General features: G+C 55.7%; 1 protein-coding gene and 1 non-coding gene across 5 annotated transcripts in view; both read right to left on the bottom strand.

Annotated features, from left to right (window-relative positions):
* IFT140 (intraflagellar transport 140) overlaps window positions 1–20,838 on the bottom strand; it is a 79,896-nt gene that overhangs the window by 45,040 nt on the left and 14,018 nt on the right. For all 4 annotated transcript variants that reach the window (XM_043561035.1, XM_043561037.1, XM_043561034.1 and 1 more), the window contains 8 exons: window positions 20,644–20,750; window positions 19,920–20,065; window positions 16,742–16,945; window positions 16,535–16,607; window positions 14,891–14,982; window positions 4,697–4,824; window positions 2,056–2,173; window positions 57–187 (listed from right to left, as the gene is read on the bottom strand). In XM_043561035.1, the coding sequence (XP_043416970.1) occupies window positions 57–187; window positions 2,056–2,173; window positions 4,697–4,824; window positions 14,891–14,982; window positions 16,535–16,607; window positions 16,742–16,945; window positions 19,920–20,065; window positions 20,644–20,750 (999 nt within the window). The remainder of the gene's footprint in view (window positions 1–56; window positions 188–2,055; window positions 2,174–4,696; window positions 4,825–14,890; window positions 14,983–16,534; window positions 16,608–16,741; window positions 16,946–19,919; window positions 20,066–20,643; window positions 20,751–20,838) is intronic.
* LOC122472121 lies at window positions 3,979–4,102 on the bottom strand. The gene has a single exon (XR_006294369.1). It is a non-coding gene; the product is annotated as a U4atac minor spliceosomal RNA (small nuclear RNA).

The raw sequence follows: 20,838 nt of genomic DNA, 5'->3' as shown, positions 1-20,838 counted from the left end.
GCTGTGTATCATTTTCACTAGCTTTACACTGAAGTCCCACCGAATCATAGCCTTACTTCTTGGTCTCTTGCCCGTTGAAGGACACCATCTCCCTCCGATCAATCTGCCCCGTCTTGAGGTCCAGGAGAGTCACAGTGTCCATTTCCACGTCGTAGAAGCAGATTTTGGAATCGGGGCTGCCGTCAGCCTAGGGGAAGACAAAACGGGGCTCACGGAACCGCGTGGCTGGCACCCCGTGGGTTTGAGAACAAGCGTGTGGCGTCCACGACCCGCCGGCCACTCCAGCACTCCTAACGTGGGTGTCGGTGCACCGTCGTCCCACCGAGACAGCTGTCCGGGGGGTACTTTGTAATTTCAGGGGGCCGAGAAACTCTAAAACATTGTGGAGGTCCAACGCCAGCTGTCCGGCTGAGGTGGATGAACCACAGGGACACGGAGGAGTGGATCCCCACGCGCCAGTTCTCACACAGGCGAATGAAGACGAGAGAAGGGGAGCAGCTTGGCTGGTGGGGGAACGAATGCCAACGACTCGGGGAGACTGTGCAAGGCTTTGTCTTACCAGGCGGCAGGACGCTAAATGGGGCCTGAGGACTCAAGAAAAACAAGAAGATCAGCCCGTCAAAACCTCAGACAGAGAACACCGTAAGCCCGATGGCATCAGCGGTTTCTCATCACAAACACCGTCCGCGAGAGGAAAGACCAACGACGAACCGGGAGACGCGTCAGCGACCCTGAAGGTGCCCAGCCTCCTGCCCTCCCCCCCCGCCCCCTGCCCAGGGGAACGGTGGACCACTGCCTGCGCCAGCCCCTCCTTTCCAAAGTGCACCCTCCCGCGGGGAGCGCCAGCGGGGCTGGGGACAGCTGGTTTTCACCACAAGCTCGCTTGTGCTGCCTGAACTTTATTTCTTTGCCATGTTTTCTTTCACCGCGGACAAGAATTCCTGGTGCCAGGAGAGATGTTTTTGTCCCTTAGCGTCACCGCACTGTCCCCGCCCGTGCCATGCATTCACCCCAGCAGCAGGGAGATGGTGCCGTGTCCTGGGATGCCCACCCTGCTTCTGCTTCCGTGCCCCTGGGCTCTGGCACCGCCCTCCTGCTGCCCGAGGACCCCCATCTCCAGCCAGACTTAGCCTCTGAGACTCAGGCTTGTCTTCGCTGGCCCACGTGCCGCCCTGAGGAGCCTCGAACTCAGCACTGAGACAGGACACCCCACCGTCCCCCTTTCAACCTCCACGTGGCTGCCCAGGGTGGAGTCAGTCCCCGCCCATCTGTGCCCCCCGCCCCAGATGATCCCCAACCCCCAGAAGACTTCTGCACACCCCCCCACCGCTGAGAAGCAACCTGTAGAAAGATGCTACGTGACGGTCCTGCCTTGCCCCTGCGCCAAGGCCAGCGCCCGTGTGATGGCCCACTGACCGTGCCGGCCTCAGCCTCCACCCTCTGCCAGGGATGGCAGGCCCTCGGGTCGTGCTGTACCACCTGCTTATACTCCGGGCGCGTCTCCCTGTGCCTCCCCTGCCCCTGCCACATGCTCGTCTGGAAGCCTCCCGCCCAGCATGGCCCGCAGTTGGACCGTCTCTGATGGACGTCTGTTTGTCCACAGGAAGGGGCCACACTCTCCTAATTAAGCATCGGCTTGTGTCCGCGGTGCCCAACACAGAGCCTGGTTCCCGGAAGGCAACCGGTAAGTAGGTGGTGAACGAATGGATTCGCAGGCAAACACTCGTGGGCAGCAAGGCTCACTGCCTGCAGGGCAGGACAGACGTGTCCACGTCCCTTCTGTCAGACTCTGCTCCCTGGCTGTCCTTGCCTTCTCTAAGCCAGAGGCTCAGAGGGCCTTGCCGCCCCCTCATGCCAAGAGAACGCAGCCGGCCGGTGAAAAGGTACAGAAAAGAGAAGAGGTGCAGAGGGGGACCCTGCACAGGGGAACCCGCTGTCTCAGAGGAACTAGGGACCGGGGACGGGTGGGGCTCAGGTCTCGTGGCAGGAAGGGAGCACAGTGAGCACGGCCGGGGGAGGCCGCGGTCCGGGGAGCAGCTGCCGCCGCGCACCCACCTTGCTGAGGAGGATGCTGATCTTGCCGCCGCTGGCGTTACACCTGAGTGAGGCCATGCCCACTGCGCCCGGGATCAGATCGGCCAGCTTCCGGTCACCACAGTGCTCTTTGGCCTCTCTGTAGGGGGACACGGGGGCTCAGGGGAGGCGCAGGCCTGTGGCTGGGCAGCTCACAGGGCCAGAGCCCACTCTCTGAAGAGAACAGAAACCTTCCTTCAAAGAACTCGGGGCTCCTCGAAGGCATGGCTGCTCGCACGCCGGAGGTCTTGCGCCACGACAGAGGGCCCAGATCAGGGTACCGGGCGAGCGTCAGCAGTTTAAGTTGCTAAACTGAGGTACGATGACAATAACGTCGTATTACTTTCAGGCATAAACATACTGATTCAACGTCTGGGTCAGTCTGTAAAGTTCCCAGGTTTAACGAACAGAAGTGAATACGTATCCCTCCCCCTACTCCTCTGTGCTCAGCCTCTGTCCCTGCGACACGTTTTGGCCGTTCGTCCTGCCAGAACGGGCTGCTGTCCCACATGCCACGTACAAACACGCGTGTCTCTAGCCCGTTTACTGGGTTCTGGCGTGACGCTGTTACAAACGGCACTGGGTCGGCAGCGGTGGCTTCTCCCTACTGTTTCCACTTAATTCTCATTTCCTCCGTGCTTCCCTGGTGTCCTCTGTGTCCCCGGATCCCTTCCAGGCCCCGTGTCCTTAGGCCCTCCAGGCTGGGACAGTTTGTCTGACTCCAGGCTCCTGTGACATTTCCTGCCTCCGTCCTAGAATTTCTCCAAGGAGCCTCGTGGTCCTGTTGGAGAGCGCTGTGGAAACCCGCTCCTGGGCCCTGGGCGTGTTGGCAGAGCAAGGCCCCGCACGCGGACTCACTGGTGCCCGGACGTGTATCCGGAGATGTCTCGACGCGCACCTGACGTCTGTGTCCGTATGAAGCTAAACGTGACTTGTGCTCAACCCTTCGCCATGAGGCTCATTCTCGCCTCCTCCCCTCGCTTATGTCACCTCCTCCCAACACTGAAGCCCCGGCTCCCAAAACCTGCACCTTCACTCTGTGCAGCTGAGCGGCGGCGCGGGACGCTTGCCCTGTGCCCTGTGCGGGGAGCTCTGTGGACGGCAGTGCAGTCCTGTGTCCGGTCCCTCAGCCCCCAGTATCAACACCACCACCACTACCCGAAGGGCCGGGGTCAGCACCGCCTCTCCGAGGGCTCGTTCACACATTTCTACCATACTTAGGTGACTGTCACATTCCGTACTCTATCCTGTGATCCCCTGAAAGATTTTTAAAATTGACACACGTTAAGACTCATTTTCTGCTGTAAAGTGCTATAGGCTCTGACAACCGTGGTGCCTTGTATTTACCACAGAAAAACATTTTTAATGTTTATTTTTGAGAGAGAGACAGATTGGAAGTGGGGGAGGGTGAGAGAGAGAGGGAGACACAGAATCCGAAGCAGGCTCCAGGCTCTGAGCTGTCGGCACAGAGCCCGACGCGGGACTCAAACCCACAGACCGTGAGATCATGACCGGAGCCAAAGGCGGATGCTTAACCGACTGAACCACCCAGGTGCCCCTACCACGTAGAAAATTTTACTGCCTAAAAACTCCCCTGGGCTCTACCTGCTCAACCCTCATCCCATATGTGCCCTCCCCCACTACACAAGTATTAAGAATTTAAGCCAAGGGGTTCCTGGGTGGCTCATCTGGTTGAGGGTCTGACTCTTGATTTCTGCTCAGGTCATGATCCCAGGGTCGTGGGATCAAGCCCTGCATCAGACTCTGCGCTGAGCATAGAGCCTGCCTGGGACTCTCACTCTCTGTCTGCCCCTGTCCCCTGCTCATGTGAATGTGTGCTCTCTCTCTCGCTCTCTCTCTCTCAAAAACAAAAACAACAAAAAAGGAATGGAAAGAGATCTTCTTTTTTCCAAACACTGCACCAAGGTACAGCAAAGCTCTAGCTGCCACGGGTGTTGTTTAGGCGTTAGCAATATTGCCCTCACTCCACGCTCACCGGACAGCAGCACAACCCCAAGAATAGAATGGGCCCAAAACAAATTTTCAAAGCCAAGACATAGAGCATTTCAAAAAATTCAGCGGTACGTTAACGTTGAAATGACTCTTGTCCATTTCTACCCGCCACACTGTCTCCCGGTTAGTTTTTACAAAGTGTGCGGACATACCTCACTTTACTGCCCATCCCACACACTGTGTTTTTTACAAACGGAAGGTCTGCGGCAACCCCGTGGTCAAAAAGTCAGTCGGTGCCGTTTTGCCAACATCATTTGCTCACTTTGTGTCTTCAGGTTCCATTCTGGTAATTCTTGCCTTATCTCAAACCTTTTCATCGTTGGCATATTTGTTACGGTGACCTGTGCTCACAGGTGCTGCACGTTCAGGTGACGGTCGGCGGTGTTTAGCAATAAACCGCTTTCTTATTTAAGGCACGAACATTTTTTTTTTTACATAACGCTACTGCACACTTGACTAGAGAACAGACCTATCTTTTACATGTACCGAGAAAATAAAAAATTAATCTGACTCGCTTTATTGAGAAATTCACTCTATTGCAATGGCCTCAATCTGAACCCGCAATATCTCCCGATACACGTCTATACTTTTATTTGGACAGAGACCGTACCTTCGGGAAAGATCAAAGCTTTTAAAGTGAGCCAAGTCTGTCCCCACAACCAGGAAATCTCCACAGATGTCAAGGAAGCATGGGCTCCCCTCCGCCTCTGGGAACAGTAGGAGCTGTTTCACGGTGCCCTGAGGAAAAGGAAAGGAGAATGATTAAGGGAAGCAGCGTGCACATAGCATCTTACTTTTGGTACTGAACATTACTCACAGGTTATCGTGTTTGCACTAAGCAGGCTCTCAGGTAAGACGCGCAGCACCGAGCAGATTCTAACACTACACAGGGAAGGCTCAGGGGTATGTGGTGCTCACGGCCGCCAAAACCCGTGGAATTTCCAGTGAAAAGGGCCACAGATGTGTCCCTGCTCACGTTAACGAAGGTGACTTTGGGTCTCTGCCCAGGGGCGGGGTGGCTGCCGGGAGGACCCGCCACTGCTCAGAGGGCTCCAGCGAGGCCTCCATAACCGCCCAGGACTGCGACCGCAGGCCTCCGGGCAGGGAGGGGTGGGGGGAGTGGCACCCGGCGAGGACTCGAGGACTCGGGAGCTCTGCGCCCTCCCCGGACGTGCCCTGTGCGTCTCTTCATCTGGCTGCTGCCTCGTGTCCTTTATCGCATCCTTCCACACACCGCTAAGCGCAAGTATGTGGTTCCCTGGCCTCTGGGAGCCGCTCTAACCGGCTGCAAGAGCCCGAGGAGGACCCTCCACTCTGTGGCCTGTGGCGGGAGCGCGGGTGGGGGTGGGGGTGGGGGTGCGGGACGGAGGCCGTGACCCGTGGGACCTGGCGCGTCTCTGGGTGCATGGTGTCAGAACCAAGTTGAATTCTGGGCACCCCGTGCATGAGGACTACTTAGTGTTCGGTGGTGGGGAACCCTGTTCCTCCGGGAACCTGCAAGGCTTCCCACGTTGCTACCTGTCACCTAACTGCCACCGCCCCCAAGCACTGCTTGGCCCCTTCCCCGGCTGTGGCCTCAGTTCCCAGCTGCCTGGCTCCAGGTCCTCGGACCGCACCGTGGCCCCGCCCACCTGACCTCACTGCGGGCAGCTCCCCCCCACCACGCCGCTCACACACAAAACCCATCTTCCAGCAGAAAGTAACAAAACTAAAGCTGGAATGCTTGTCCCCATCCCTCCGGGCTTCACACCCCCCGCGGGCTTCGGGTGAGGGCCTTTAGTCAGGCCAGCCGGTCCTCCTGCCTCCTCTCCCACTGCTTCCGCCCCCACCAGCCCCTTCTTTGGAAGCTCGGACCCCCGTAATCGAGGTGTCCTCACCGACACCAAACGGCAGAAAACACTGGGGGTGAGTGGAGCGCCACCTCCCGGCCCGGAAAGGAGTCCCCCTAGAGAAGTGGACGGTGCATGGCAGCCGGCGTCATCCAAAGAGGCAATGACAACCGCGGTGTGCGTGTGTACGTCCTCAAGAGTGGGGAGCATGGTGTGCAGAGACACCCCCAGGCTTTCCAAACCCGAGAGCTACTGCACGTTGATTACGAGTTTCCACAGGCACATATGCCTTTTAGTTAGAAAATTCACACCCAGCTACAGCCTGTCTATTGTTGGAGGACCCTAAGGCCGTCAGCGGGCTTGTCAGTCGTCTCCACGTTTCACAGAAGGCCTTTCACCCTTTTTCCCAGCAGGCCACGCTCCCGTTCCCAGTATGCCTTTCACCCTTCCCCAGCAGGCCACGCTCCCGTTCCCAGTGTGCCTTTCACCCTTTCCCAGCAGGCCACGCTCCCGTTCCCAGTATGCCTTTCATCCTTCCTCAGCATGTTGACCACCCTGTGAAAATCAACACGAGGAGAAGACTTCCAGTGACTCCAGGCTGTTGAGCAAACAGGTGCCGGTGCCCACAGAGCCCACTGGGCTCCCCGAAGTGTGCCACCCACCTTGGGGTTGGAGGGTAGGTTTGCTCCTGGATTTTGAGCCTTGCTTTGTGTTTTGAGCTCTCCGGGCTTACTTGAGATGTTTTAAGGCTTTGTCCTTTTTGAGAGTTGTTTGTCCTTTGGTCCAACTTCTTTTTGCAAGTGTTTAGGTTTTTTTTTTTTTTTTTGCTTTTTTTGTTGTTTTGTTTTTTGTTTTTTAGAAAAAAGCTCGTAAGATATAGGATCCTAGGCACCAAAAATGCTCTTGAGGTCATGTCATGCCCCTCCTTTCTGGGATCCTGACTGGACCCACGTTTAAAAACTATGCCCCCTCCTAATGGGATTTCTAACCAAATGAACAGACTTAACGAAAAATAATTTCTAACTTCAAAAGCCATTATGGAGAACATTTGATCTTCCTCAAATTGTTTTGCTCAAAATTAAATCACAAAGCTCCAACTCGAAAAAATCAAAAACAACCTCGAAACACACAAGCCTGAACGGGATGCCCATCTTAATCGGTGCCTTGACACTTGCAGATGTTTTCAGGATTCTCAGTTTGCCTCTTTACAAAAATACCATTTCTGAATTAACTGAGGCAGACAAACAACTGAAATAAGTCAAAATGGCCTCTGAGGACTCTTATTTCCTCTCCCCCGGTGGTCCTTATCCCCAGGCTGACAGCCACCTTGTGCTTGGGCCCCAGCTCTGGGGCCGCTTTCTCTTCCTCACTCTGCACCTGCCCCCACTCCCACACAGTGCTGCTGCCTCACTCCAATCCTTTTGTCAGACTTCCCTTTTCCTCTGAGTCTCCCTCCACTCCTGAACTATTCACACCTGCCTCCTTAAAGTTAAGGCTTCCGAAGATCCAAATAAACCTTGAATTTTTTATGTTCCGTGGCCCAAGGCTGAATCGTGAGCCTTAGTTGCAGTTTCCTAAAGTGACTGGGACCTGCCCCGCCATAGGTTTGTTGAATAATTTCACATTTATTCGAACTTACGAACCTGGTTTCTTATTTTTGTCATTTAGTGCATGAGCCCAGGCCAAATACTGGATGAACCTAGCCCAATGGGAACATTCCGAAAGGGATTTAGAAAAACTAAACTCTGTGATTTTGCAAGGTGCTAGAACACTCACTGGAAATCACCAAGCAATTACAGTAGCTCTTCCCAAGCCTGTTGATTGGAATAAAATTCATATTTGCAAAAAGAGAACATAAAAAGGGCTGATGAACCTGTTCATTAACTATCACAATTGACTTCAGGGGCGCCTGGGTGGCTCAGGCGGTTAAGCATCCAACTTTGACTCAGTTCGTGATCTGACAGTTCATGAGTTCAATCCCCACATTGGGCTCTGTGCTGACAGCTCAGAGCCTGGAGCCTGCTTCCGATTCTGTGTCTCCCTCTCTCTCTGCCCCTCCCCCGTTCATGCTCTGTCTCTCTCTGTCCCAAAAATAAATAAAAAACGTTGAAAAAAAAATTTTAAAAACGCTTTTAAGTGTTTATTTATTTTAAGAGAGAGGAGAGAGGGAATCCCCGGCAGACTCCATGCTGTCAGGACAGAGCCCGATGCGGGGCTTGAACTCACAAAACCATGAGATCATGGCCAGAGCCGACATCAAGAGTCGGGCGCTTAACCGACTGAGCCACCACGCAGGTGCCCCTCTGGTCTTTAGATGTCGAGCCCACCTGGGTCGCATTTAACTCTGTTTATTTCACAGACTGAACCCGGGTCTTAGTTAAAACCAGGATGGAATGGGAAATGACATCCACTCCACATGGAGTTATCTGGCAAACCAGCCAGGGTGCATCCTGGATGAATCGCCTAAAAGAAAAACTGCTAAAATTCTTAATTTTCAACTGTGGCAAACGAAGACCTCTAGACAGAACCAAATATGCCTGTTTTCTGGTATTACTGCAAATGGCCGGGACACTGGAAAAGACTATTACTACTTACGGGCTGAAGCACACCAGGCACCTTCAGCCTTCCAGCCAGCCTTTCCAGGCCCTCCTAATTGCCAGTAATGGGGCTCCAAAGAGATACAGGGGCTCTTCCCAATCTTCCCTCTTAACTGGCTCAAACTACTCTCCAAATTAGGAACGACCCTCTGTCCTTACTGACACCGGGGCCACACTCCCGTCAACCTCACTGCTGTGAAGCTGCCCCGGCCTTAGAATACTGGAATACCAAAACAGTTCAAATAGTGGGTGGTCCCAATAGAGCCCAACAGTTTCCTGTCCCTGAGCCTCTTTCCTTTTGTCCAGGTCTTGTGAGAGACACACACCCTTTCTCCTTACTTCCTGTGACTAGTCATCTGTTGGGTCAAGCTTTCTCAGGAAAGTATCAGGCTAGAATTTTTTTTCTCCCAAAAGGGGGAATTAACTCTCAATTTGACAGCAGTACTCAAAGTAAAAGACTCTTTGGCATCTTTTATTAGCTCCTTCTCTGATGGCACCGGGGCCGAGTCTGGGGACACTGGTTACTTGTCCCTATTGGAGGAGCTACTATCCTCTTCATAAGCAAAATCCTGAACCGACATTGGCGGAATCCATACTGCATGTGCCATCAAGATTCAAACGGATTCCTCACAACCTGTCCCCGGAACAGGACCCTCAAATATAGATGTCCTTCAAGGCACGAGACCCATGATGACTTACGAGGCTCAGGGCCTTGTTATCCCCTGGACAAGACCCTGTAACAGCCCCGTTTTACCTGTGAGAAAAACCAGTGGCTGAGCGTGGAGGTCTGTTGAGCTGGAAACAATAAATGAGTTGCCCCTGGGCACCCCCTTGTTCCCAACCCTCCTACACCAACATCCATTGCAACCAAAAGTTTCACCGCAATCGATGTGCGCGTTTTTAGTATTCTAGCTGACGAGGATAGCCAGCAATGCCCCAGTGTTTCTCAGAGTGTCCTTCCTCCTTTTCACAAACCTTTAAAGCGGATATGGATGATGCAGTTTTCTGGAGACTCTGGGCTGTTACACCATGTAGAGGATTTGCTTTGCTTCTGCTTCTCCTCGTGGGAAACAGCTTTCACCTGTTAAAACTTCTGGCCTTAAAGACACAAAGTCTCCAGGGCGCCTGGGTGGCTCAGGTGGCTAAATGTCCGACTGTTGATTCCAGCTCAGGTCACGATCTCACCGATCATAAATCCAAGCCCCGCGTCGGGCTCTGCGCGGACAGCATGGAGCCTGCTCGGGATTCTCCCGCTCTGACCCTCCCCTGCTCACACGCAGTCTCTCTCTCTCCTCTCTCAAAATTAATAAACTTAAAAAAAAAAACAGAGACAAAGTCTCCAAAGAAAGGTTGCAGTTTGCTCAAACTCAGGCTCGACGCTTTGGGCATCCGATCTCAGCACGAGGACTCCACCTGGACGCACATGAAACCCCTCATGACTGCTTGACGCGGACAGATCACCTTGCCCATCACAAGTGACAGGAAACTCGTCCAACCAACGCGCACTTTCATGGTGTGCGGAGGGAAGCGGCGGGCACCGTGCCAGCTCTGCTACCGCAACTCCCGTGGCAGCCATCGAGGCGGCTGCTTTACCGCCTGCTGCTTCAGCCCAACAGGCTGCCACAGGCCCGTCCCGGAGCTCGGACCTCAGTCGGGGTAAAACCGCACACATTTACGCCAACACTCGGTGTGCCTTCGGGGCCGCCCGGGATCCGGAGACGTTCCGGGAGCCACAAGATTTCCTTAGCTCCAATGGGGATGAAATTTCAGATGGCTCCTACGTCTGCAATGTATTAGAAGCCTCACTTCGGCCAGCAGCTCTGACTGTCGTTAAGGGCTTTCAAGACTTGGCTCCCTGGAGGCCAAAGGAAACCACTAGGCTGCTATTTCCACCAACAGTGCCGCTGTCAGGGAGGCCGGTAGCTAGACCTCAGTCATCTTCCAAAGGGACGTTCTTCCAAATGACGATCTGGAACAATTGACCAGAGGTGCCCAACGATTGGCCCCAGAAGAGAAAGACAATGTTGGAAACATTGGTAATTGTCGGTTTGATAAAAGTTCGACCAAGTAACACCCCGGCCCCGCCAGAAATTCCAAAGTCCCACTGTTACCACCAGACACGTGTTAAACCACTGGTTTACTCACAAAATGATAGGGTTCATGAACAAACGTGGAGAAGTATTAAGAGAAGTGCCACGAGAAGTGCCCGCCTCGCTCGCCCTGCCTGTCAAACGTGTAACCTGGAGAAGCCTGCTCGTTTCATAAAACGTGCTCGTCTCACGGACGTAATAGGTTTTGGTCACGGTCCGTATCTTTTCTCACTGGGCCGAAGTTTTCCTTACACACAGGCCCCTGCCATTTCTGTGGCTAAAATTCTGTCGGAAAACATTACCCTTACCTGGGAACCACTCTCCAGCTATGCGGTGACCAGGGGACCCATTTCCCAGGCGGGCGCTGCAGTGAGTCTGTCCTGCCTGGCTGGTTGTGCAGCGTCATCACCGTGGGTGAGTCACATTCACCTAACGGCACCGCTAAGACTCAGTTGGCAAATGTGTAGAGGCCCTCCAACCATCGTGGCCTAAAGCACTGTGGTTGGCCCTATATCTGAGATCGCCCGCCGTGGGGACTCCTAGGCTCTCACCCTGTGAGGTCGTCACAGGGTGTCAGTGCACTTGGCCCCGGCCACCTCTGACCCACAGCTGGTAACAGGAGATGCACTTCAATGTTGTAAAGGCCTAAATGCTTCCATTAAAAATAACCATGCTTTGACAGAGCGATCTTTTCACTGTGCGCTCCTGGGAGACGGTGACCTTAGATCGGCCTTGCCACCTGGAGGCTTTCAGAAAAGAAGCCTCCAGAAAGACTTTCTTCCCCACTGGAAAGGTTCTTATCAGCCACGGGTAACCAGCCTTTGTGCTGCCAAACTACAGGAGATAGACTCTGGATTCATGTGACGCATCTAAACGAAGCAGTGAACCCCGAGTGGCCCTGCGTGCCGTCCGGTGACCTGAGAGCACAGATTTCCCGGAACCGAGGTGGACGAGACCGCTTTGCCAAGACGTGCAGCCCAGGCCCGTGCTCCATCTCCTCGCCACTGCAGCTGCCGTCTTTCATGACAGGGACGCATTCGTCTGCATTTCCCACACCCTCGAGAAAGGGCAAACCTCTTCGTTTATGGCCTTTCGCTGAAGCCTCGTCATGATCCAATGACACATGAATCTTTCATTTTCACAAATGTTTTCTGAAGAGCGAGAAGGTTCAGAATTTGCACAAGTCTTTCCTTCGTCGAAACTATTACCCAGATTCACGGTGTCTGAATTTACAAGTGTGCGTGTTGTATCCGTGAGACTACCTCTGGTTCCACACAGCGCGTTTGAGATGACAGTACCGATTTAAGACGTCTTTGAAGTTTTGCCGTTTTGCAAGTTCATCTATTGCTTTCTTTCTCTGCTTGCACTGTATCCTCCCAGATGCACACCTCATTCTTTCAGGGTGCCCCTGCGGGCCCGCTGTGCTGCCCTTGTGGCTGTCGTCGAGGGAGATTTCAGGAGGAAGACACAGCCTCAGTTTGCTTCCACAGGGAGAACCCTTCCCCCTACGTCAGAGTAAGTGCTGGTAAGTATTTCAGTCGGCTCCCTTCACACCTGGTCCTGGCTCGTCATATGATTTGGCCTTATCGTGTTACTTCCTCTTTTGTATGTTATCTTAAGGTCTGTATTTTGTTACTTCTTCAAACTTTTAAAACATGACGTACCCAACAAGGTCTCCAAGGCTTACGGCACTGGAACCGTACAAACTTTAGGCTTGTGTACCTTCAGGTTGCCTTTCTCCGCCTCCTGACCTTCCGTGTTACTGAAACGTGGCCCTAAGTGGTTTGCAGCAAGCTATGCACTTGACCTGTGATGTGGGACAGGACAACCAGGCAAGGTCCTTCCAGGCACGGAGGAAAAGGACCACTAAGTATGGAAAACGTGACTTGATCAGTGATGCTTTCAAAGAAAGATCTTGATCAAAAAGGGGAAATGTGAGAATAAAGGGAAACCTCGTTTAGAAAATGGAGTCGGGGGGCGCCTGGGTGGCGTAGTCGGTTTGGGCGTCCGACTTCAGCCAGGTCACGATCTCGCGGTCCGTGAGTTCGAGCCCCGCGTCGGGCTCTGGGCTGATGGCTCAGAGCCTGGAGCCTGTTTCCGATTCTGTGTCTCCCTCTCTCTGCCCCTCCCCCATTCATGCTCTGTCTTTCTCTGTCCCAAAAATAAATAAACGTTGAAAAAAAAAAAGAAAATGGAGTCGGGGGGCACCTGGGTGGCTCAGTTAGTTGAGCGTCGTACTTCGGCTCAGGTCGTGATCTCACGGTTTGTGAGTTCAAGCCCCACATCGGGCTCTGTGCTGACAGCTCACAGCCTGAAGCCTGCCTCAGATTCTGTATCTTCCTCTCTCCCTCAAAAATAAATGTTAGAAAAAAAAAGTCAGGAGGCCGGCAGGGGGCGCTCTCAGCCCCACCTGCCAGGTCGGTTGCAGACTCTGGTCTGCAGGAAGAGACCAACCGTGCAAGTGGATACGCAGCTGGCCCTTGGACAACAGGGCTCTGAGCCGCGCTGTCCACTTACACACTGACCTGCACTTTCTTTGTAAATATGGTACAGACTAAAGACATTTTCCTTGTGATTTTCTTCTCTTTTCCCTAGCTTGCTTTATTGTCAAAATACAGTATGTAACACAGATAATTGCTTCTTGGCCTTTCGGCTAAGATCAAGTGTAGTACAACACGTATTACAAAATATGCGTTAACCAACTGTGCTACTGGTAAGGCTTCCGGGCACCAGAGTTTTGGGGAGTCTAGTTACATGTGGATTTTGACTGCTTGGGGGCTTGGCCCCCTCGCCTATAAGTTGTTCAAGCGTAGACTGCTACCCCAGCAGGAGGGAGGTCCCCTCCCACAACAGCCCAGCCCCCAGCTCACCCCAGGGGACGTTTTGTCGACAACAGCCTCCCCGCACCCGCAGAAGAGCCTCCTCTCCTGGTTCTGCAGACTTGCTGTGGTTTTGCTGTAACTTGCTCATCCTGGATGCAATTCTCTGCTACTCCCCGATGAGCCCAGTTCTGCTGGCTGTCCACCCCCCAACCCTACAGCGGGGCCCGCGGGCCACCTGTGCTCACATAGCTGCGCCATTCATGGGCTGTTAACATGGCCCCTCTTGGCCTCAACAGGTGTCCCCAACCAATGCCAGTGGCAGCGGGCTCTGGCCTCCTTCCCTGCAGCTCTCTCTCTGCCTCCCCTCCCACCTCAAACAGGTTGAGGACCTCACGGTGGAGGTGGGGCAGGGGGCGGCATCCCCACGTGAGGCTCTATTCCAGGGCCTCCCCGAGGGGCACTTCCCACCCGCCCTGAGCCCCACCAGGAAGAACTTGGAAATCTGCGGCACACAGGGTGAGCAGTGGATGACACGGCGCAGGCGAACTGCAGCCCACAGAAACCGAACACGGATCCCAGCAAAGGACTCAGAGACAGACGACGCAGTCCCACTAAGAGCTGAGACCGGGGCCGTGAAAGTTTTCCCGACCTTGACACAACGCTGCTGCGTGTCCCGGGCTGAGCGGTGGCCCCTAAATCTGTCCACCTGGAACTTGTGACCGTGACCTTATTTTGGAAAAAAGGTCTTTGCAGATGGAATTAAGGATCTCAAGAGAAGACTGCTCTGGATTAGGGTGGCCCTAAATCCGAGGACAAGCATCCTTATAAGACACAGAGAACAAGACACAGACACAAGAGGGCCAAGTGAACACAGAGGCAGAGACGGAGCGATGCATCCGCACAGCAAGGCACGCCGGGGCCGTCAGAAGCAGGGGATGCGTGGGATGGACGCTCCCTCAGAACCTCAGAAGGAGCCAGCCCTGCCCACCCCCGGGTTGTGGCCTCCTGAACTGGGAGAAAGTAAATTTCTATTGCCTTAAGCCGCTCGATTTATGGTGCTTTGGGATGGCAGGCTCAGGAAACTAACGCACCAGGTCAGCCCCGGGCTCCTGCGCGTGTCTGGGATACGGACACAACATGCAGGGCAGGGCCTGTCCAGAGCCTTCAGGATGGACATTAACTGCAGCAAACGTTTCCTCCCGCTTCCAGCCCGTGGACTCGGGGTCCAGCGACCCAGTCCTTATCACTGTGCGGGGCCGTTGCCCCGCCCCCCGCTATCACAAATCCCGGCAGTCACCGGTGGAGCAGCCAGCCTGGGGTCCAGTTTACCACCAAGCACCGGGCCGGGGGACTACGGTCTGGCCGCGTGCAGTCCGTAAGTGGCTGTGGCTGGACTGACAGATGGCCTCTTACACTGTTCTAGTTGCTTTACCATCAAACCCTCTCGCTCCAGAGCAATGATTTACCTGCCAGGTTCGAACTTGAACTCGGTTTGGCTCCACGGTGTAAACGTTTTCCTCGTGCATGGCTAACACTGGAGATTCACACAGGAAGGTTCCTAGGATGAGAGATGAACAGGATACGACGGCAGCCCACCTTTGCACACGTGCTCAGACTTCAGCTCCTCACGCGCGTTTCCTTCTCGCCCCGGCCCTCACCACAGCGCAGTGAGGGGTGCGTTCTTGCGGGAAAGCGAGGCCCGAGGCACGGGGACAGCGCGTGCAGGCCCGGGGCTGGTGCGGGGCTGCGGCACCAGGGACCCTGCCCTGCCCCACTCACTAGCCGTCTCCTCTCTCCTCCAACTAACTAGTAGCTGGTGCGGCTGTTCAAGCAGGTGTCCGTCCACTCTAGGTGGACCTTTGGAGGCCACCAGCCCTAGTCTCTGGGTCTAGACCGGTTCTTATCTAGTCAGGGAGGTGATGACACACACGAGACAGAAAATACGTCAGCACCTGCCGTGCTGTCTTCCCGTGAGGCAAGAAGTTCATCCCTGCCCCGAGGGGGTCTGCCCTGGAAGAGAGGACGTTAAGTGAGGCCAGAACACGAGGCAGGGCAGGAAAAGTCTTCTAGGAAAATTTAGGCAATGAAGTGTTAGGGGAGAAAAGGAGGGACGGGTTGGGAAGCGGGGACAGCCTCCTGTGGGGTGAGGGAGCAACACCCCCAGGGACGTGAGAGCGGTTCAGACAAGCCCACAGGGAGAGCCTCCCAGAGCACGTGATGACCGGACCCGTGGGGTCAGCACGGGTGGACATGACAACCGTATAGGAGAGCCGGCCGAGAAGCGCATCCCGAGGGTCATTCGGGTGTGCTGGACACGACCCCCAGAGCTGTCAGGTCTTCATCCCTGGAGCCGTGAATGTTAGGATAAGAGCAAAGCTGGAGGGTTGTGAGATGGGGAGATTGTCCCGGATGACTCAGGTGGGCCCTAAAGGCAACCACAAGTGTCCCCGTAAGAGGGAGCCGATTTGCAACAGGAACGAGGTGACGGTGCGGGTAGGCCCTGGAATGATGGGGCCCAAGCTAAGGATGGCCAGCAGCCGCCAAACGTTGGAAGAAGTGAGGGACAGACTCCCCAAGTGCTCAGGGGGTAGCGCGGCCTGTCGGCACCTCGATTTGGCCCCGGGGAAAGTGAGTCTGGACTCCTGACCTCTACGGCTGTGAGAGAGAAAATTTCTGCCTAGGTTGAGGTCACTGTCACAGCAGCCCCAGGACACTCCCGCAGGCCTGTGCTGAAGAGTGAGGGAAAGGCGCCCGTGAGAAGGAGGCGGAGGCTGACAGAGCGTCTCTGACAGCCCATCTCACGTTTCCAGACACAGGCTGGCTTTGGTCAAGGTGCCACGGGGCTCCTGCTCTGAGCGGGTCGGGAACCAGTTCAGAAGCCGGGTTATCGTAGCAACCCCTTCCCCAGAAAGCACTGCGGCTGTTCACTGTCCTGGCACCCAGGAGGGCTTCCCGGCCACCCCCCGCTGGCTTCGGTAGGGTGCCGCCCATCAGTGAAGGGCCGGAGCCCTGGGCCAGGGCCCACACCACGGGCACCAGCACCCCTGTTAGATGGCAAGAAGATAAAAGCAGGGTGCTGTGAGCCCCCCGTGGGGGGACAAGGCTCTCACCTGCATTCCGTAACGTGGCTCCAGAAGGCTCGAAGATCGCCACCTGTTTCCCGTTCCAGACAGCAACGGCATCCTATAGAGAGTCACGGAGATCATAAAGCAACCTGCCACCGGCACCCTTACCGCCCCGAGTGACCCAGACAGCTGGCCAGGTCCTTTGTCCACACCGAAGAGCCCGGCCGAGCCCAGCGTCCCCCGCGCGGTCACCTTGGTGGCGAACACCCCGCGGACGTGCATGTCTGTGCGCAGGCTGTGCGTCACGCCCGTGGACAGGAAGGACACGCTGAGCAGGCTTGGGGAGGTCTGCACCACGGCCACTTGCTGGTGGAAGTGTGAGCACATGGCCTGCTCGCTGAGGATCACCACGGAGCTGATGCTGTTGACCGCCAGCAGGCTCTTCCGCGAGCCCCACTGGGTTCCGCGCCACAGACGAGACGAGAGTGGGGCAAAGAGGAGGGAGGCGCTGTCAGGAGAACGGCACACGCGCGGAGCGTCGACAGTTTTCCCGGCACTACCTCCCCTCGTTATGGAAACCGATTTACAGATTTTTAAGCGTAAAGTACGCGCTGTACGGAAAACCGTAAAACGCGGACGCTCGAGGTGTGACGCGACAGGGAGACACTGGCGTGGCTGTCCCGTCTCCGGTCTGTTCTGACCCGTTAATTGTCAATTTAGGGATGTTTATTCTTTGTAAACGGACAGCAGGCTGACACAGTGTATTAAATCGCGTGGCTCTCCTCCGGTGACACGAACTCCTGCTTTGATAACTTCACATCACCCTCCAAATCTACCTCAGTCTGGCTTTGGCTGCGCTATCCTGTTCCACGGCTACGTTTACCCACTCGTGACCAGCGTGCGCTGTTTTAATTGCTGTAGTTTTGAGATATGTTCTGGTCGGGGATACGGAAATGTTCTGATTCTGTACGTGTTTTCCTCAGCCATGTGCCATGTGCTCTCCCAGAGGAGTTAACTTTGTTGAATTCCTCCGGAAGGGAAAAAAAAAAGGTCATGATTTGCACAGACGTACACGTAATGGGTAAATTTACTTGGGAAGAAATGACACTTTTAGGAGATCGAGGCTTCTCTTTAAGGAATGTCTCAGCGCTTACTTGGTTTCTCTTTAAGTTCTTCAGGAAAATTAGCAGGGCTCTTCCTATCTCTTCAAATCTGAGAAAGTCGTACGTTCTCTGCCGACCTGATAATAATCTATGCTATTTGCAGCCATTCGTTTTGGCCTCGGTAAGATATTTAACTCCCTACTTCACCGAGAAGCGACTTTTACCACCGGCTGGGCCACAAGGGTCTAAGGGTAGCCCCCAAAGTGCCATATGGCGCCCCTGACCACTTAGCACGTGTGTCCTCCTGTCCTGACCCGGCTGCGCTTAGGTAGATCTGGTCTCAGAGGACCGCACACCGCAGGTCTGAGGACCAGGTCTGAGGTCAGGAGCCCTGAGGCGGGGGCGGGCACAACCGGAGCAAAGTGTGAGGCAACGGCCACCTAACGCTCCGGAAGTTGGGCAAGAGGCAAATGAAGAAGGCCCCAGGAAAGTCCGCTGGACCCGGCAGGAACAGCAGCGTCTGTGGCGCCCTCCCTCCCCAACCCCCCCCCCCCCCGCCGCCCCGGGCAGGTGTGGCCGGGAGGTCGGCTCCCTGTCTCATCGCGGCCACAGCATCTCCCAGGTGGCGTTTCTCACTCCCCCGGCTCCACGTTGTGAGGGTGGGGTCTCTGCAGCTCACCGGATGCCCGAGAATGCCGGGCCCCCACGCCCGCACCCCGGCTCGTTCATGGTGCGTGGGCTCCACTCTGGGAGAGGCGGCCTGAGACCACAGGCCGCGGAGCCCGGCTCCCTGCTCGCAGGGCAGGCAGGGTATCACTGCACGGAAGTGGCCACCGTCCCCATTCTGAGCTCTGGAGGGGGGACTCAGACTTTCTTCCCCCAGGAGGAGAGGCAGCCCACGGGAACAGAGCTCCGAAGCGCTCCCCAGAGGAGGTGACCTCGCTGGAAACAGAACGTGGGCAATTCCGAGCCTCAGGGTGCTCTCGGAGAGAGCGGGGGTTTGGGTGTGAGCATCGGGAGGAGGCTGGGAGCTTCAAGAGAGCTACAAGCTCCCCACAAGCCAGACCGATACCCAGAAGGAATGGGGGACAGATACGCCTAGAGCGGCCTTACTGGGTCACAACGAAGCACCGACCCTGAGCTCAAAGACCACACCTGCCCAAATCGGATGGGACTGGACCGTGGGGCAATCGACGCCCAGAGCCACTGGCCAGCAGCTGAGGGCGGCTGAGGCACGAAGTTCGGCAGATCAGGGAGAGGACGGTCAGAGAGCCTCACGGTCCCTGCTGCGCCAGGGGACAGAGACGTCACTGCGGTGGTCCAGCCACCAAACAAATAAACAAGCGGCAGCAAGAAACCCTAGAGGCGGGGGGGGGGGGGGGGGGGGGGGGGCGCGGCTGGAGGAACGGTTTGCAACCAAAAATCGAGAGCCACGTAAAACAGGAGAGTATGACAGACACCCTGGAAAGTAAAAGCAAACAGAAACTGCCAGAAGGCCCAGATGTCACGTTTAACAGGCCTTCACAGCAGCCACTACAAACATATTCAAACAATACAGGAAACGGCACCTAGAGACGCGAAGGAAGGTGTGACACTGCATCTCCCCAAATACGGGCCATCGACAGGGAGACGATTCATAATAAAAGAGCAGAAAAGGCATACGCCCAAGAGAAATGAAATCATATGTCCACACAGAAACTTGTACACAAACGTTCATGGCCACGTGAGTCACAGCAAGTCCAGACGTGGGAACAACCCATGTGTCCATCGATGGAATGGACGGAAGGAGAACGGAAATGAAACGTGGTCCGTGCCCGCACTGGGCGCCCCTCAGCTGTGGGAAGCGATGAACCGCCCACATGCACCGTAACGGGCACGGACGGGGGACACGTGACACTCGGTGACGGAGGCCGGACACGGAAAGCGGCGGATTGTACGGTTCTGTCTCTACGACACGCCAAGTGCGGGCAAACCCAGAGACAGAAAGCGCGCGCGTGTGCGCACAGAGGACAGGGGCTGGGGGGTTGGAGGGGGAGGACTGCACACTCCGAATACACTGAAAGGAAAACCGGGGTGTTACCCATCTCGACAAAGCTGCTGTCAGCGTAGAGAGAGGTGACGGAGAGAGGGTGGGTGGACGGAGAACACGGGTACCGAGGACTACACATCCACAGTCCCGTATCCACAGTTCCGAAACCCCAAAGGCCTTCAGAGTCATTCTGTTGTTTTCATAGGGCCCTAGGCTGAGGAACTGGCAGGCGCAAAGCCAACCACGTCCTCCGCCGTCGCAGGGCGGAGAGAGTGCCCAGCGCCCCGGTGCCGCGTACCTTGATGTGTGTGATGTTGCCTTCGAGCACAGTGGGGGTCTGAACGGCCCACCCGTCCTTGCCCTCGGCCGCTCGGCCGCTCTGCGGGCCCGGCAGTTTTCTCCACATGGCAACTCGCCCCTTATCGGTGCCCGCTGCCAGGAGACCTGCGGGTAAAAACGAAGCTCTCTGAGGTGAAAGGGTTAAAGGCAGGGGCAAAGGCTCTCAAACATCCGAACCAGCCCTCTGCCCGGTGAGCTCCGGCACCGGCCCCGCCCCCACCCGCGTGCGCCGGGGGTGCCGGCGCTGCTCCTCTGGATTTTCCACGAGAGCAGGGGCCTGGGTGCCCGTTCGGTGCTGCTTCCGGGGCTAGCCTGGCACCCAGTGCCCAGCAGGCGCAAAATAAACGATTGCCTGGCTCGTCGCCCGTTTTCCTGTCCTCCGTGTGTGTACACGCGTGCACACGTACGTACAGGCACATGCATGCGTGTTGTTACTTTCCCACGCTTTTCCTCGCGGTTTCAGGAGGGAACACAGGTCACTCGCCTGTACCCACGGTGGCCACACTGTCGAGCAAACCCGCCGACCTTCACGTGCTGTCATTTCCCCGCTCCCCAGTGACTTTGCTCAGGCGACTGACAGTTACAACCCATCTACCGCTCTCTGAGTCGCCACCAGCCGTTTTGCAGCCCACAGAGCGAGGACTGAGGCCGCCTCTCTCTCTCCGGCACCCGACAAGGCTCACCTTTGACTTTACAGTAAGAAACACAGTTTATATTCTCTCCCTTCTCGAAACCAAACTTCTCTTCTGGACTCAGCACGTAATTCTCTCCTCCTTCCAAATCCCAGAATCTACAACGAAAGGCAGATGGCGCCATTCAGGGGACCATGTCGCGCCCTTCCCCGCCTCCCAGGGTCTTGCTCCATGTGCACAGCGATC

The sequence above is a fragment of the Prionailurus bengalensis genome, chromosome E3 (assembly GCF_016509475.1).
Source record: "Prionailurus bengalensis isolate Pbe53 chromosome E3, Fcat_Pben_1.1_paternal_pri, whole genome shotgun sequence".
Taxonomy (NCBI): Eukaryota; Metazoa; Chordata; class Mammalia; order Carnivora; family Felidae; genus Prionailurus; species Prionailurus bengalensis.
The sequence above is the reverse complement of the archived record's forward strand: the minus strand, read 5'-3'. Positions and strand labels throughout refer to the sequence as shown.